The 18,537-nt window shown below is 38.6% G+C and overlaps 1 protein-coding gene across 2 annotated transcripts in view; it reads right to left on the bottom strand.

Moving 5' to 3' along the window:
* PPP2R3B (protein phosphatase 2, regulatory subunit B'', beta) overlaps positions 1-17,204 on the bottom strand; it is a 53,728-nt gene extending 36,524 nt beyond the window's left edge. The window contains exon 1 of one of the 2 annotated variants that reach the window (XM_010580452.1): positions 16,857-17,204. In XM_010580452.1, coding sequence (XP_010578754.1) covers positions 16,857-17,204 — 348 coding nt within the window. Of the gene's footprint in view, positions 1-489; positions 795-16,856 lie in introns of those variants that run through there. The other variant, XM_010580453.1, reaches the window with a different exon arrangement.
* Between the last annotated feature and the right edge of the window lie 1,333 nt (positions 17,205-18,537).

The following is an 18,537-nucleotide window of genomic DNA, read 5'->3' as shown; positions in this document are numbered from 1 at the left end:
TATGAAGTCCAAAATAAACATAATCTAAAGGAATTCAGGATCATCGTGTAAGAATGAAAGCACCTTTTCACATATTATGTTTGAGTTAGTAAAGTTACAGCCTATTTCAGTGTATTTTATATGCCCAGTTTCAATAAAAGGTAAATTACACCCCCTGAGGAAATGCATGCATATTATGATTATGCAGATTAAGGAAAACACAGTCTTTAAAAGTCTAATAGCATTAAGCACACCAACTTTCCACTGCGTATGCCTCTGTGCAAACATCATACTTTATCTCCACCACATGCTTCACTAAACTCTCATTTTTTGTTTGCAGAAAACTACCTGCACTGTCTTCTAAAACACAGAAGAAATCATCATATATGGAACAGACTATTGAAATTCTGCTAGTTTAGGAAGAATTTCAATGTATTTCCTGCAGTTTGCGTGGTTGTGAAGGTACAACTGACAACAATAACTTAATTGTATAAGAATGGAAAGACAAACCTGGACCTGCTGAAAAGCTTTCAGCCTCTTCTTGAATCTAGAAGGTAAAACAAAATCACATCCTCGAGCTAGCAATGCCAACTCCTTTCTTAGATCAGGATCTTGCCGTAAGGAAATCTCCTTTATCCTCATGCTTTCGGATTTCATATAATGTCTCTGTGTGCCAGTCCAGGCACTTGAGTCCCAGTAAATAGCAGAGCTGTTGTATTATCACACAGTGCCACTTAAAGCAGCAGCTGCGCCCGAGTTCCGTGATACTATGAGAGTCAGCTCAACTTCGCCTGCTCCATACATTAAAGGGAACTTGGCTGGAATCGCAAAAACAGATTGGAAAGTCACTTTGGGGGCCTGCCCTTTTGTACGCGCATTCCAAAGTCTAAATGGGACAGTATGGAAAAAAACAAACCTGTTTGCTGGAGCATCTATAAAAGCAGCTTCCAATTTTAAAAAAGCAAGCCTTACAGGAATGCAGAGAGGCCAGCCCTGGTCATTTTGTAGCTTCCTCCTCCTCCCATCCCCCTCAGCTCTTCCTTCTGTCACAAAACACTCACTGTCTAGCTTCAATGAAGTACCTCACCAAAGGATAAGGCTTATTACACAGCAATTAAATTCCTTTTAAACTCTTCAGTCCTTTAGCAGGAGCCCTATTACACTGGGAAAATGAAGGCAATGATAGAAAAAGCTAGACAGACTTTCAGAGTGGCTCCCATAGTTTAATGAAACAGATTTTTTTTACATTCATCTAGACCTAAGTTACTATAGTCTAAGAATCTAATCATTCAAATGCTAAGGCAGAAAGCAGTAGCAGAAATGAGGCAAATGTTACCACAATGAAATGCTGCTTTAAATCATGTTTTACAGAAAAGCTACATTAGAAATATCAATGATGTAACAAAATATGAAAAAATTTGACAGGTTACTTTTTTTCTTAAATAGGATAGGAGTTTATAAACATTAACATCCACATACTAGATTGCATACCTGTCACATTTCAGTAGCACTGAAGTTAGAGTCAGCTACCACTCTATTTTCAGTTTATTGAATCTCAAATACATTTTAGAGAGGGGTGAGGCCATGTTTTAGTCCACAGCAATATTCTTCACAGAAACAGAAATCTGATAAGCTTTTGTGGAAATTAAAGTGACCCTCTGTCCTTCCTCCTTTATAGGAGGTTTTAGGTACATTAATTGGTAACTGGTGAAGTTTTCACATTTTAAGTAGGTATACCGGTACCATAGCAATCTTTATGAAATGATGCTATTTTGATCAAGTCTTTTTTTCAAATACCACCATTACAGCTATAAAGTATGGCAACTCTTGCTATTCCAGTTCAAGCTGTGAACACTCTTAGCACCCCAAAATTCTCCATGATAGTGGTACGTTGCCCATTTATTATCTGTACCTTCTCATGCACACGTTTAGTTACTAACAGCATAGAAGGAAAGATCTGGCTCTGTTTTCATCCCTCATGCTTTAAATAAGGCCACTTTCTTGATTACACAAAGATATACACAGCCCAAGAAATACTAAAACAACTTTTTCACCACTAAGTTCAAGACTTCTCTTACTGGATGGCATTATTTTACCCCCACACTGTGTTATCTATAATCTTTAGCCCTATTCATCCATTCATAGCCATTCTGTCACGTAACAATGTATTAAAACCCCACAGTAAATATCCTCATAAGATTAAGAAAAGGAAACCATGAAAAAGTACTAGTGAAACATGATTTGTCTTAATTGGATCCTTTTTAGTTTATCACACACTGTTAAAAAGTAAATGATGACAAAAAGCCAGTTTTCTTGTTTTTAATTCAGTATCCAGCTTTCTCCCCCTTCTTTTTTATTGCAACTCATTATGAAGATATTTATTTCTTCGGAAGTGGGAGAACAAGAAAGGAATTGACAAGGCAAGAGTCAGACATGTTGTGGTTGGCATGACCAGATTATCAAACTGCATTGAGCAAAACTGTCTGTCACTCACTGTCTTTCAGGAAGATCAAATCAACTAGCCTGTGATAACCCTTGGGACACAGGGAAGCCAGTGGGGAGCTGGGTACACAGCATACAACAGCAGCATGCCTGGAACTTGAGACGAAGGACTGAGGTGTTAGAGTAGGAGAAGAATCCTACTCTGGCAACAAATACCCATTCCAGACCAAGATGTTTGGGGAAGGTCAGGAAGGTTGCATTGCAAGGCAGATTGCATTTCAGGTTAGGCAAAACAGCCCTGCAAGTAAGGAAAGGTATCTTCTCACCTGAATTGCATTCTATTTTCACCAGGTGATACACTCCAATTCACAGTCTTGTTTGAGGTGTCTGTAATATGCCATTAAGATGACTGACTGCCACAAGGAGAGCTAACCTAAAAGACTGGAGCTCCAGTTCACCTAAACCTGCTGAAGAAGCCTCAGTAAGAAATCAGTGTTCTGAACTCCATTTTGGAAAGAGTTACAGATTTCCCTCCTTTTTTCAAATGGAGCTCAGAGTCAGTCATCACTTAACCAGCATATTATGTTCAGTATTTTGAATATTCTGTATTTCATTGTCATAATATTACTTCACTTCCTGAGGTAGATGTTAAGTCAGTCCCCATTGTTAGCCTAATATTGTTTTAGCAGTATTGTCACTAGTCTGTTTTCAAACCTAGTGGTCGTTTACGTACCTGTATGCAGTAAAGTTGTCAAAAGTTCACAGGTTGCCATATATGAAGCATCTACATGCAACTGAGCGTTTAGTTGCAATACACTGTGAGAGGCAAGTACATTGGCAGCTATTAATCACTTCCTTTTTACCATCTGAACAGAAAAGGGTTTTGTACTGCCACATTTAAGGAGATTGAGCATTTATAAAGCAATGTGGTCAAGAACCCCCTAAGATCTATTTTAACCTTTTCAGTCATGAATTACCCACAGGAGAAAGGGAAAGTCAGCCTCCATCCAGATCAAACTAGGAGTGTTCAGGTATAGCATTACATTTATTCTAAATCTGAATTCTCTCTAGTGAGAGCTAAGGCAAAACCTTTTCCTGGATGAAGGGCTGGATGCCAGCCATGAGGCTGTTCAAGTATCCTGGCAGCTTATAATTAGCTAGATAAACAGAGGGGAAGGTGCATGCCCAGAGCTTCCTTCCAAAGCTAAAGACACACACTATGAATGGACCTGACTCAAGGGACTGTGGCTAAAGAGTTTACCACTTTAATAGAGACCTAAACATACTCAATAGCAGTGTAATATTTATGTGGCTTTAACACAAAAGTATTTAAGTGAGACAAAGACGAGGATCACTTATATTTTGGGTAATGTAGAGGAAATAGAAACCTGAAGAATGCCTCAGAAAAATCTTGCCTACAAAAATGCAATTGCTTGTCAGAAGCATATACTGGCAGATTTAAAGTCTTAAGAGATTATGGTGAACTGACTTCAAGTCTTTGAAAAAAGCATCCCAGCATTACAGGAAGCTTCCAAGAAAATAAGTTAAATATGTAACAAGATGTATTCAGCCATACAAAACCTTTAGTTGCTGGGGTTTGGTCTTCAACCCGGTAACATGTGAACCAAGATGACAGAAAGCCTGTTTGGCCCTTGGAGACAGTTTAAATAAGGCTGAATGAGCAAGCCCAATGGCAACAGTGTGCAGCCTAATAGAATCCCTCAGCCTGCAATGCCACAGAAATTACAGTGGCTCCTGGGTTAACTGTGGAAAGAGAACTGTCATATCTCCACGACAGCCAATGTAAAGGGTTATGCAACTAGTGTAACCCTTTCCAAAAGTAACTTGTTAGTGAGGGGCAGAACAGAGCAGTTGAGATGGTAACTAAGGCAAGGTAGCATCTTTCTCAATATAGAAAAAAAAAAAAAAGAAACAGCACAACTTTAAACATCTGAAATATATCTTAGTACTAAAGTGGAAAAAAGGCATTACTAGTACAAGCAAATAGTTCAGGAAGATATACAAAAAAAGTAAAGCAGCAAATAATACTTGGTAAGACACAGCTACTATGAGGCAGGACATAAAAACAAGAAGTTACATAAATATACCAGAAGACAGACAAATGAAAGCAGCAATTCATTGCTAGCCTAAGAAAACAAACAAACAATACAAAAAAAACCCCGAAATGCTGTTTTTTTTCCTCAGTCTTCACAGAGGATTGTGACTGGACTATTACCATTATTTAATATTATCAAGTGTTATTTCTAGACCAGATAGTCCATACCTGGCCTTTGATATACTGAAAGATGCTGGAACTAGATATGCCCCATTATTTGCATAAATATTAGGCATTTGATAGTTAATTGGTTCCTAACACCTCAGATCAAAGCTCCACAGTCAGACTGAACTTCTAACAAACCTAACCCAGTTTCTGCGAAACGCATTGCATAATAGTAGATGGAAGTGACATTGCACTTCAGTAAACAAAATGCTCGTTAAGTAAATGCATTATTTACATTAGTCTGAAGATCTTTAATTTACTACTGCAGACAGTGGTAGCCCGTGGGTCACTGTTGTAACAGCAGTTCTCAAGGTACTGAGTAAAAACCAAGGGGAAAGATTAAAAGGTAATGTCCATCTCAGTCAGATTTGATTTTATGACCTATAAATTGAGAAAACACAACTTAGGCAGGCTTGGTAGCACCTGCAGTACCTTTCTGCTTAACACTATATATAGCAATGCCCAGTGTTGACATAGTCTAAATAAATGAATGAAGAATGATAGTGCTTCTCTTTGAAAAGAATTCTAAAACTCCCTCTCAAGTCTTCAAAAAGGCCCTTGCAGGGAAAAACCTCTTTATAGCAATGGACTAAAGTCTCAATTGTCCAAGTGTGTTATTTTACATTATTATGAGCAATAAACAAAACACTCCCTTCTCAGGAGACTACAGTACATAGCAAGATTTACTGACCTTGAACTCAGTAGAGCAGGTACTGCAAAACATGAAATGTCTAGAGAATGGGAAAATACAAGAATAAATGGGAAGTAGCAAAGAAAATTCTGCTATTTATCCATATAACTGCCTAAGCAATCAAGAATATTAGCATCTATTGACAAGGTGACCCACTCAGGGGTGGGAGGGGAAAACCCACTGATACTGATTTTTCAATATTGAATTAACAAATATTGATTTTTATTGTCATTTCCCCAAACCCCTGTCTTGAAATAAGGACGCACAAGGTTGAAACCTATCTATCCTTATACTGATGGATAAGGGAAGAGATTTAATGGGATCCCAAATAATCAGTTTTCCCAGTTTTACAGACACTTATCTCGCTTCTTGCTAGTAACTTCCCATTTCTAACTGCTCTGTATGGGAAGAGAACAAGAGGACAATGCACTTGTGAGCTGAACAGGATAAAGTATTACTATTCATCCCTAACTCTCCTTTGGATGAGAGCCACCCCTTTTCACCAGTACACTGACAAAACCCAAGGAAGATGAAGTCTACAATGTCTACACCACAGAAGGTATCAAGTTATGCTCATACCCAGGTACCAGCTACCCAAACTGATTGCTTTAAAGTTATTGACAGTGTTTTGAGTATGGTGTGCTACACCCATGAACTGCTAGATGTTGTCACTTTGTAGTTAAATCTGCCTTCACAGGGAGAAACTGACCCTTTGGCCTTGGAAGGAAGTGTGAATCTGGGTCTAGATGCATTTTTTTTTTTCTTGGAGGATGCAATGCCTCTCCCATAGAGCACACAGACAATTAAAAAACATGGAAGTCTTGAATGTGCATGCCTTCTCTGATGATTAAATTTTCCTGTACTCTTGGATTAGACAGAGCAATGCGTGGACGATCTTTCCACAGTTGCTGGAAGAATCCAGAATTTTTAGGAGGCAAGACAGTGAATAAAAAGACACTGGTTAGATGTGAGATATATGGTCATGTTGGTAGCCCAGGAAGGATTGACTGATCAGATTCTCTGTGCATTACCGAAAGAATGCCATGTATGTACACCATGCCATGGGCTGTTATCAGATTATAAGCAAGAGAAGATACATGTCACCTTGCTATGATTACACTGCCTGGACTCCAAGGACATAGCACAGGCCTTTTTAGATTGCTAACTGCATCTGGCAGACTAACTTCAGCAAGCATCAACACTAGATACTATAAAACCAAAGCCTGACAGTTAATGGATAGTTTATATTCCTTTCAGAACAATTCTCATGTTCTCTGCCATCTTAGGAAAACTTTATCCATTTACATTTTATTTATTTGTATATAGCATAAACAGAGTTTTAATGGAAACAGGTTGCTGGAATAGTGTTCCACAGACAGAGCCTATTTACTATTCATGATCTTCATATGACCTTATTCATCAGATCATGAAAACCAGGTACACCCAAATTGATGCTGCTGAGGTAGCTATTAAACAGAGAAAGACATAAGCAAAATATCTAGTATGAATTATACAAATTAAAGTAACACTTGCTCTAATAAGATGCTGGGTTTTTTTTTTTTTTTTTTTTTTTTTTTTTTTTTACATTTTAGATGAACCATGATGCTACAGAGACTAGCCACAGAGGAAGCTACAGTCCATAACATATACATTTGTAACTTTACCAAGGTAAGCATCTGAATAGCAGAATAGGTTGAAATGAAGAAGCAGTTCAGGCTGATTTGGAATGCCACTGAGATCTTCCCACAGGAGACACCAGCTTTTATAACAGAGTTATGTTATGCATTATGCAACTTTTCAAAGTCACACAGGCCATTTTAGGTATTTAGTCATTTCTAGATTGCCATTATTTACCCTGTGTCACCTTAATTTAGAAGTTGACAGAGTAATCTGGTATAAAGAACATGAATGACAATGTTTTATAACTGTCCAGCGACTTACTTAAACATTGCACCAGCTATTCAGTACTTCATCATTTTGACATGAACTGAATTTTCAATTAATCCTTTCAAAAACACATTTATATCTTCGAATTTCATCATTTCCAAAACTAGAATGATTGGTGTATGAAGTACAACCACTACTTTAATTCCAGCATCACAAGCTTAACACGACATGTAATTTAGTCCCTGAAATCACAAGACAATAATTTCAAGTCAGTGACAGCTGCAGGACAGCTTCTTGCTTTCACTTGAGACTTCCCTCCCCAAAGATCTTAAAGCAGAACCGACGAATCAGGAAGTTTAAGATACAGACCCTGTTCTACAAGTCAGTCACTAGGATTGCAAATTGTAATTTACCAACCAACAATGGGATTTCTGGTAGAACTTCTGTAAAGACTTACTCTTGAACTAACACTACTGTGTTGATCATGTACCAGCCTAAAATCTTTGCTGATATAGGAAATGAAACTATACTGATTTCAGTTGATATAGGCAACAGAAACTATACCAGTTTCTGCAGAGCTAAAAAGTCATGCACTTCCAAACTTGCAAGCAGGGTACAGTGCTAAAGGACAAAGCAAAGAAGGAAGGCAGAGCAAAGAAGCTGGTCACTGGTAACCAACTGAACTTTAGCTTCCAGTATTATAACTAAAGGGGCAACCATTACACATGAAGAAATAAGACTTAAGTAATAAGACAACTTACAGAGGTATAACACCACAAATACATTGCCAGAACAGCAACAGTACTCTTGACTAGCAATTTCCTCCATTCTCCATCACTGGAAGTCTTGATGTGAAGTCTAAATATGTTTTCAAACATTCTAGATCTTTCTAAAATACTAAGCTTAAATTTGTTACTTGATTAATAAGCAAGTACTCAAAATTTTAGGAGGTATTCTTCAGTGTGTTAACAGCAAGTAAGACAAAATTGGTGATCTTTTGTTTAAAATCTTAAGTTACAACAGAAGACTTTTTACAAGTCTTTGCTGTAAATGATGACTATTCATGAAGACTATTAGTAGTCAGAAGAATAATCTAACCCATTAAGTGTTTTCAACATTACTTAATTTCAAATAGTTTGCTTTATTTCTTAGTCAATGAAGTATGCCACAAGGATGATTATTCATGATATATCAGTGATGATCACATCTAGTAGAAATATTTACAAAATCTAGAGTGTTAGCTGTTTATCAATACAAATCTAGCTTCTAAAGGAATAAAACTGCTTAGAAACTGTTCTCATTCTGCTGAACTCTAAAAACAGACCAAGTCAAGCCATTTCATAAGCTCTACAAGCCTTGTTTTGTCAAGATAATGTCAAGAAGGTCCAATCAAACCTTGTTCATGATGGGCACATTTACAACTCCATTTTATAGATATTTTGCAATGTTTCCCTTGTCACCCACTCATAAGGTCTTTCCCTGCATTCTCCTTGCATATAGATTTCTACAAATGTTGTGAAAGTCTCCTTGTAGTCTTCCAATTTGTCTCATTTGTTGCCTGAAATCAGCCAGTTTCTAGTAAGATTTGCATAGAACAAATATGTAAGGCTAGTTCCACATGAAATGAAACTAAGCAGTATGCACAAGGTTATTTAAGAACATATCCCAACAGCCCTAAGAGCCCATTATCCCTGCAAATATCTGTGGTCAAGAAATGGTACATGGGTAGCTCTACAGTTTCTAGCTATTTTTTAATATAGAATAGTGATTGCTATTACAAAAGGGGCACATCTAACATGAAGTACCAGAACACACTTTTAAAAACACCTCTTGATCACTGGTTAGCTTTCTATGGACCCATTTTAAGCTGTACCAATTGTTCACAGAATACAAACTAATCTTATCTACCAAGACATTAGTACCATCTGGTTAACCTGAAGACAAGAACACCACACTAATCCAACCCAACACAAAGGAGTTATTTACATATTATGCCACAGTTAGAACACTAAATTTAGTAACCATTTGTTGTGGACTGCAGAAAACAACAAGAGCGCTTAACTGGTATCTTCTCGAATCAATGCAACTACTTAAGTTGCATAACTTTCATTTAATTTTTCAAGACAGTTGTGTGTGCAAAGCCTCCAAATTTGCGAGGCTCAGCCATATGTTATTACCATTGGTATTTTGTAGATTTTTCTCATCACATTGCTTGCTGAAAAATTCTGTGCAATCATTACTAGGTCTGTCTTAGGACAAACTAGTTCACTGGATGAACTGCATTAATCATTTTGTACTGAAGTAAGCCCCATACTTACTTTTGTCCTCAAGCTTATTTCTTGCTGACAGAGTAAGTGTAGGGCATCTGGAGAGGTTCTCAAAAATATAAGATGGGTTCTCAAGCATCACTGCAGGAAAAAAAAGAAAGCTATCTCCTTTATATCAATATCTAATTTCATCCCAGACTGACCACCTGTTAAAAGAATGAACTGTTTAAGTTACTGATGTAAAGCTATAATTAAGCTTAAATGTTTCAAAAGACAGAGCAGAAAGAAGCAACTGAAAGTAAGTAATGATCTCATACAGCTATGAACTTTTTTTTCTTTGCTTTTAAGTGACAGTTACTCACACAGGAGAGAGTGCCTGTGATTAATAAGTTTCATCCAAATACTTGAATTTGTCCTGTGTCAGAACTCAGGTGAATTTTAAATTTGAAGAAAAGTACGTATAATTCTGAATTCAATTTTTCAGCACTAGAAATGCCAAAACCTCTTAAGGCTGGATGCAGCATGTAAGAAATATTTATGAGTTTCCAGTAGGACAAATACCTTCTCTTTCAAGTGCAACTGCCACTTTGAAAGAGGACAAAAATCACTATTTCTTCTAACAAAGCACAATGTGTAAACAGAAGTAATACTACTGCTAAGAAAAGTGTAACATTTATATCCCAGGGGACAAGATGCAGTTAGAATAAGGAGCACTACCAAAAAGCTACAACAGTGAACAACTTTCAGTTTCTCATTTATACATAAAATGAATAGCCAGTTCTCTAATCAGGATAACAATTCTTCTATTCCAAGCTATTCAGTAAACCAAAGCTTAAGACTAACACAACATACTACCAGTGCTGCTTATGCTGACTACTATTATTTTGCCACACTTGAAACTAATAATGATTTTCTAGGAACACCTATAGCTGCACTCTTCCAGACCTTAATATGAACTTCTGGCTGCCCTTCCTTTGTTGGCACCATAGAAGGAGCTTTATTGTGAACGCATTAGTGCTGACATCTGTCATAGTACCCTGTTATCATCATAAAAGTACATCAGTTTGATACCAGGTTATTTACAGTCTGCCTTTAAGTCACGGGCTTGAGTTGGAAGCCAAGTCCACCATGCTCCCCACTTAGTCGTGGGACACGGCGCTATTAACACTAGCTTTGCATAATACAGAGTTAGGGAATGTATGTGCTAGACCATGCTCAGTCCTGCACAGCCTAACCTGGTGTGCAGTGCAATGCTAATACAGCTTACATAACCCAGAATTAGTAGTTAACATTGCTTCTGGTATTAAGGTATACTAGGTAGCAATTCAGATGCAGACAACATATAAGACTAGACACTTGAAATGTCAAGGCCAACATCAAAGCTTAATAACTGCTTATGTGAAAAGCTGGCAGGATTCAAACACTGTCATTCCTCTTACTTTTCTGATGTTTTATGAACATGGTTTCTCTCCTTGCTAGTAGAAGGTGATCCCCAAAAAAACTTACAGCACACCTGCAGAACATGGAGATAGTCCACCACTGGTCTAACAGATGCAGGTATAAGCCTAGCTACCGTTTAAGTGAAGTTCTCAGAACAACTCATTTGTCCCAAAAAGGAACTGTTAAGCATTATCATGCTCAAACTTCTATCAATGTTAAAAGGTTTCATTCTAGTCTCCCTTTAAACTCAAATGGATTCTAGTAGCACCACCCCACTTGAATCAACTAACTGGTAACAAAAATTTGGCAAGAATGGTAGTGATGAAAACAGCTATGCAGCAATATGGTAAAGTAGTAAAAGCATTACAAATTACAGAAATATGGGACAATAAGCTTTAATAATTGTCATGGGATAACAAGCAGGAACAGTATGCTTATCAAGCAAAGGATATACAGAAACCAATCCAAGAACTACCTTTGTATCAAAGGTTGACCCTGCAGAGAAACGGAAAATAACTTTTAAGTACTTCAGATCATATCACGTTCTCTCTGCACCACCACCCCCCAAAATGCCCATAGGGAATTCTGTGAATTGTTTCCCCAGATGCCTTGCACACCAGCTGGTTAGGATTAAACATCTTGCCTGCGGCATCTTTTAAGCCTTGAGGCCTAGCATTTTTGACAATGTGAGGAACAGTGTACATTTATGTATACCCCATATGTTTAAGATAATCTGTGGTGCCAGAAACACTGGCAAATCCATGTACAGTAGTGATAAGGGTTAGAAGAAAGCTATAACAGCTATTCCTCAAGTTTGAAAGTTAAGAGCTCTAGAACTTCTTTCTTTACAACAATATACTCATAAAATATTCAAGAGTTAAATGTTGAGATTTTTCTATGCCTCTGATTTTGTTATTTTAGTACATACAAATCACAAGCCTACTTTCAGAATACTACCAAGCACTTAGCACATCACATAATGAAGATGACCAGAACTTTGCAATTACAGTGTTCGTACAATGGACAGTTGGACACTGACCTTCACTGCGAATGACACCATGCAAGCGAAGGGAAGTACCTCCCCTAAAAAAAAAAAAACCCACTCTAAACAAACACTTCTGTTTTCACTTGCACCAAAACACACTATAATGTGAATTTTCATGGTAGAGTTCTGTCTAGATTTCAAAATGTGTATATGGATTAAGCCAACAGTTTATTCTGAATTAATGTTTTTCCAGAACCTGGCTTTAAGTGCATCTCAGTTTTTTGTTCATCTTTAACATAAGGACTATGTAGGTTCTTTCATTATCTGAGAGTACTTGAGACTTGCTAATCAGTGGAGGGCTTCAACTATCTTGAAAGACAGCAAATTCTCCACTGACAAGATGTGGCAACATCTGAATTTTGGTTAAAAATATAACCCTCAAATTTAAATTACAAGCTAATCCCTGAAAAAAAGACAAGATCTCCTGAAATACAATAGCTGTCAGCTTCAGTACTTTTAATGCTGTTTTAACAGTTGCCATCAAAATACCAGCTTGTTTTGCTCATATGCTACTGTTTAAGGTGTTGAAGATTAAATATCTAATTAGTTTCAAGACTGGTCTTCCAAGAATGCTTCCCATTCTGCAAAACATGTTTTTCTAACAAGTACAGAAACCTGTAGCAGGAAAATGTGGTTTCCTACACATTCATACTTACTACCTGGTAATAACCTGAAGATGGCAGTTTTCTGTTATCAGCTTTATTGTTTGGTGTCCTTCAAAAAAGTTGCAGGAACGTTTTAAGAAACAGGAAAAGGCGTACAGCAACCTTACCCATAATCAAGTGTAGTGATTCAGCTCAGTGAAATTCTAAATGTATCCTGCCAAAATAAGTTTACTGCTTGTACGCTGCATTTTAAGAATTCCTTTATACAGTAAGAAAAAGTTTACCAAGATGCCTAAGGTTGACTTTTATAGTCCTAAAAGAAATAATTCTCCAGCTCTTTATGGCTGTATGTAAAAGCCCTTTCCTAGTATCACCCTCAGGCACACAGAGTTAAGCACATTAACTTCTACCATTTTCTAGGACTGCTATTTAGAATTTAAATCTGTATTACTGGACCTACAGTACAAGCTTTCTTATTTTAAAAAGACATCTGAAACATTTTCTTCCATTTCTAGAAACGACACAAGGACCTCAAAATTACTTAAACTCAAATGGGGTAGGTAAAACCATTGTGGCTCGATTTGTGAGCTGTGATTAAGTGCACAAAACCAGATGCATTACTTTTGACACTGCAGCAGGTAGTTTATGGACATACAACAAAGAAAACGAGTATATTTTGCCTTCTGTGAGGAAAATACACTGTCATGGCAGAACATGCAATTATGCAACTCTTGGTGGTATTAAAAAGCTGATGCCTGCTCCAAATGTAATTTACACTTCCTAAAGATTAGGAAACTTTTGGATGAAGCTTCAGTTCAGCTGAATAATAAAGCCATAAATAAATTTCTTATTGCTTGGAAACTTCCCCCTGCCCAACTCTTTGGGAGGGGGGGTGAAAACACAACCAACAGCCTAACCCTCTAGGTTCTCTCTCAGCACTATACAAACAATTCCAATTAAGTAAAGAATGTTACTCTTCATTAATCTCTTCTAGTTCTTTATGGAATCTACTTCAAGTGATCAGCCAAGACACATGAAGAAGAAATTACAGTGCACAAGTTAGCTATCAAGTAACAGTGGCTTTTAATGGAAACTCTTCCTTTGCTGGCTTTTATCCAATACAAGAATAAACTAAGCATCTGCTAATTTCTTTGCTTACATTTCACTGAAACAGGAAACATAACAGTGTGAACATAAAGTAAAAAAAAGTAAATCCATTGTCATGCGCTGCTGTCTGGCTAGTGATTAGGCATAAAATACAAGTCCCTATTAAAATAAAGTCAATCTAGACAAACTCTAGACTGGAAGTGTGATGTCTTGAAACTAAGTGGGGACTTCAAGATGTCAAGCTAGATTTGAAAATTAATATTTATGAAATCAAGACAACGCTTCAGATTAAATGTTTTAGTGCAAAACAGTAGTCACATTGTTACTCCTGTGGGTCAAAAGGTAGGTATATACATTCAATACACACCAATAACAGACAAGAAGTAACCAATACTCTTAAACATCCTCAGCTCTAACCTCCCTACACTTACTAATCTGAGCAGGCTTCCCTGGGACACCAGGAGGTTTGGCCAGTATATTGAGTTAGATACCAAAGTATGTAGAGTGATTGGGAGTGATGACCACTTACAACTTACCAGTATTATTAAATTATATGAGTTACTCCTTGAGAAGCTGGCAGCTCATGGCTTAGACAGGTGTACTCTTTGCTGGGTAAAAACTGGCTGGATGGACGAGCCCAGAGAGTTGTGGTGAGTGGAGTTAAATCCAGTTGGTGGCTGGTCACAAGTGGTGTTCCCCAGGGCTCAGTATTGGGGCCAGTTCTCTAATATCTTTACCAGTGATCTGGATGAGGGGATCGAGTGCACCCTCAGTAAGTTTGCAGGTGACACCAAGTTGGGAGGCAGGGTTGATCTGCTGGAGGGCAGGAAGGCTCTACAGAGGGATCTGGACAGGCTGGATCGATGGGCCGAGGCCAATCGTATGAGGTTCAACAAGGCCAAGTGCCGGGTCCTGCACTTGGGTCACAACAACCCCACACAGCGCTACCGGCTTGGGGAAGAGGGGCTGGAAAGCTGCCCGGCGGAGAAAGACCTGGGGGTGCTGGTCGACAGCCAGCTGAATATGAGCCGGCAGTGTGCCCAGGTGGCCAAGAAGACCAACGGCATCCTGGCCTGTATCAGAAATAGCGTGGCCAGCAGGAGCAGGGAAGGGATCGTCCCCCTGTACTCAGCACTGGTGAGGCCGCACCTCGAGTCCTGTGTTCAGTTTTGGGCCCCTCACTGCAGGAAAGACATGGAGGTGCTGGAGCGTGTCCAGAGAAGGGCAACCGAGCTGGTGAGGAGCCTGGAGCACAAGTCTTATGAGGAGCGGCTGAGGGAACTGGGGCTGTTTGGTCTGGAGAAGAGGAGGCTGAGGGGAGACCTTATCGCTGTCTACAACTGCCCGAAAGGAGGTTGTGGTGAGGTGGGCGCTGGTCTCTTCCGTCAGGTGGCTGGAGGTAGGACAAGAGGTAATGGCCTCAAGTTGTGGCAGGGGAGGTTTAGGTTGGATATTAGGAAAAATTTCTTTCCTGAGAGGGTTGTCAGGCATTGGAACAGGCTGCCCAGGGAAATGGTGGAGTCACCATCCCTGGAGGTATTAAAAAAGCACATAGACAAGGCACTTCAGGACATGGTTTAGTGGGCATGGTGGTGTTGGGTTGACGGTTGGACTCGATCTTGAAGGTCTTTTCCAACCTAAACAATTCTATGATTCTATGAATTTACAGTCCTATAGCAGGAACAGCATGCCTCTTAACAACTCCTTTGATATAGAAACAGCACGCCTCTTAACAACTCCTTTGATATAAGGCAGATCATATATGCAATACTTAGTTTTGTCAGTCACCACATCATCTTCTATCCAGTTTTGGTTTTAGAATTTATAAAAAGGGCTAGTAATTAGATTGAACTGAACTGCAAGTTTAAAAAAAACCAACCAAAACCAAAAAACCAAACCACCTCAGGTTGGGGGCAGGGGTGTCATTCTTGCATAGAGGGCATTGTCTATTATAAGTCAAGACCTCCTTAGAAAGGAAGCATTGAGTGTACCATGCAGTACCAAAACAATTACTTTGTTAATATGCAGATCCAGTGGAGCCAAATTTGAGTCTTGTACTAACAATAGTGCCTGGTATCATTAGACAAAGGAATATTTGCAGTCAAGGCAGCATGCTATAAAAATAACACGACAAACAGACACAGGAACTTACATTTATCCACAATTAGATTGTGTTTAACAGTGGAAGGGCCTGTTATTGAAAGCATGGCATCTGAAGCATCAACACCTAGTTTGGGTTACCGCTGGCAAAACTAAGTTAAACAAGAGGTATCCAGCAACTGTGATCTATTTGGTAAACTAAATAGCCTTTGTAAACTACCACATCTGATAGAATGCTAGATTTTTCTTTTAATATAAATGTGAGATGTATTTCATGAATGACACCTGGTTAGTCATGGCTATCTGACCTATCTATCCAGGTTTTGGCTTTTACAATTATTTCTCTTCCATTCTCCAACTAGAAATATGGGGTTTCCCCCACACTGGACACTGCTCAGTGGACACAACGACATTATTGAAAACTACTTTTTTATTATAAGGCTATTTCTAGCTTTTCCACCACTTTAGTTTGTTCATGCCTGTTAAGAGACACAAGAATACAGATACTAGCCGTAACCTTATTGCATAGGAGAGGCAATACTTCAGAAAGCACTCATCACTTGTTTTGACTTTTCCTTACCTATGCTGCACACACTGAAGCAAACATAACATGTAAATTAGTTGCAACACAGATCAATATTGCATGATGTTTGAAATTATAGCTGAAACCCAGGGTAGATATACCAAATCTAAATCAGCTGTACCGGATATGGAATTTTTAAGATGCCTTCCACTCTGCAGTTTTAAAGAACAAGGACAACATTGCTTTTGACAGAAAAATTTTTGGAAATAGAAAACAATTCATTTTTCATTTTGTGTCAGGCATCTATGGCTTATAAAAACCAACACAGCTGCAAGGAGCCAAGACAGTCTTTTGGAAGTTTAGGCCACCTAGCCATCAGCGGTAGTTTCCCGTGGGGAAACTAATTACTTGCATAATTTGCCAATACCACAAACACAAAATTCACTTCCATTTAAACAAATAGGTCTAATAAGTAAGAAACAAACTTACTACTCTGGTTCCTGATGACCGACGTGTTGCTCTAACATTAGAAATGCTCCTTGGGCTGGCTGGAGTTGCCAATGGAAGAGTAGTAGAAAGTTGGGGAGGACTGAAAGACATCAAAGGCAATCTGGTATCTCCTAACACGCATTGCTTGGAATTGGAATTTTTATTAGCAAACCTCTCATTTTTATCGTTTCCTGAATCTCCATGACCAGTCTCCATTTCCTCCTCGTTCTTGATTCTTCTCAAGCAGTCCTTTAGTGTCAGCTGAGTTGCAGGCTGACTCAACCAGCACAAAAAGAGTTCATCCACCTTCATTTTCAGTACAGGTTGCAGAACTTTCCCAGGTGACATTTTCCCTTTTTGTTGGATCAAATTCAGAATAAAAGTTTGACAATCATCTACTTATTCCACTTGACTTTCAGTGTTTCACAGACTCCAGGGCTCCTGTTAAGAAAAATACTATTATTTAATCTTACAGTTTTAACAAAGTGTTGATATTTATTCCTTCAAGATACCAACAGGTGTTGTAAGATACACACTAACATGTGACTACAACAACATTTTGTAAGTGTAAGCCATTAATAGCAGTCAAATCCAGAGGATAATTCCTTTTAAAAGCATACTCTGTAAGTGATGAAGACTGGAAAGAAAGAAACTGCACTCAGACTTTCTCAAAGAGCTATCTAACAAATGTTCTCCAAGAACATGTGTTAACACATTTATTATGACAAATAGCCTTGAAAAGACTTATAATTGAACCTGCTAAGAACTAAATGTCTAACCAGTTTATGCAAAGCCTTGGTGATAGTACAATTAAGATTTAAAAAGCAAGCCTTTCAGCCAAGAGATTTAGAGCTAAGACCGAAGGCTCAATTTTCATTCTGAAGTCTGTGCTTCCGATTTAAAAATCTTGCAGTGCAAGATGCATTCCCATATGAGCGATGCCCAGCTGAATTCCCGAAGATCCTTCCTCAGGATTTGATTAGCCTGCCCACTTGGTATCACACAGTCATTTGGTATTTTAAGAACTGATCTATTTGACATTCACTTTTACTTTTTTTAAAGCCAACGTGAAATGCAACATGACTCAAGAACTGGAAAAGTATGATTTCAGGTTCAGTTGCTCACCTGAAACAAAGAGAAAATATGCTTTGGGGTTTTTTTTAGAGAGCCAGAGGACTGGTGCTAAATACTGAGAACAGAACCCAAGTTACTATCATCATCTCTGCAATCAAATTACATAGTGATCTGGTACAGTTTCACTAAACCCTGTGCTTCCACCCGTTTTGGGTTTGTTTTTTTTTTTTTTAAAGCCTTCATCAATATCTGATCCGTATGTAGAAAGCAGCAAAGATAAGCAAATACTTCGCTGAAGAAGCCTCAAAATAAGCACTTGAATTTGGGAGTGAGTAACACCTAGCAAACGAATGTACTCTTAAAATCAAAGCTCATTCTTCGTCCCGTGGCAGAACTATAAGCCTTAGAACACCGCACCAGTTAAGTTTCCTGAACCTTTACGTTTAATAACAGCTAAGCTCCCCTGCCGCTGAAACTGAAGGTCACGCTGTTTCACCAGCTTTTCAGACCAACGCTTGTGCGGCGCCCACGGCTGTGGCGGCAAGCCCCAAGCCGCCCTCGCCCGGGCGGGCAGCGCCGCCGCTGCCGCCCAGCGCTAGCGGACACC

The sequence above is a fragment of the Haliaeetus leucocephalus genome, unplaced genomic scaffold (assembly GCF_000737465.1).
Source record: "Haliaeetus leucocephalus isolate CR32 unplaced genomic scaffold, Haliaeetus_leucocephalus-4.0 Scaffold712, whole genome shotgun sequence".
NCBI classification, from domain to species: domain Eukaryota; kingdom Metazoa; phylum Chordata; class Aves; order Accipitriformes; family Accipitridae; genus Haliaeetus; species Haliaeetus leucocephalus.
The sequence above is the reverse complement of the archived record's forward strand: the minus strand, read 5'-3'. Positions and strand labels throughout refer to the sequence as shown.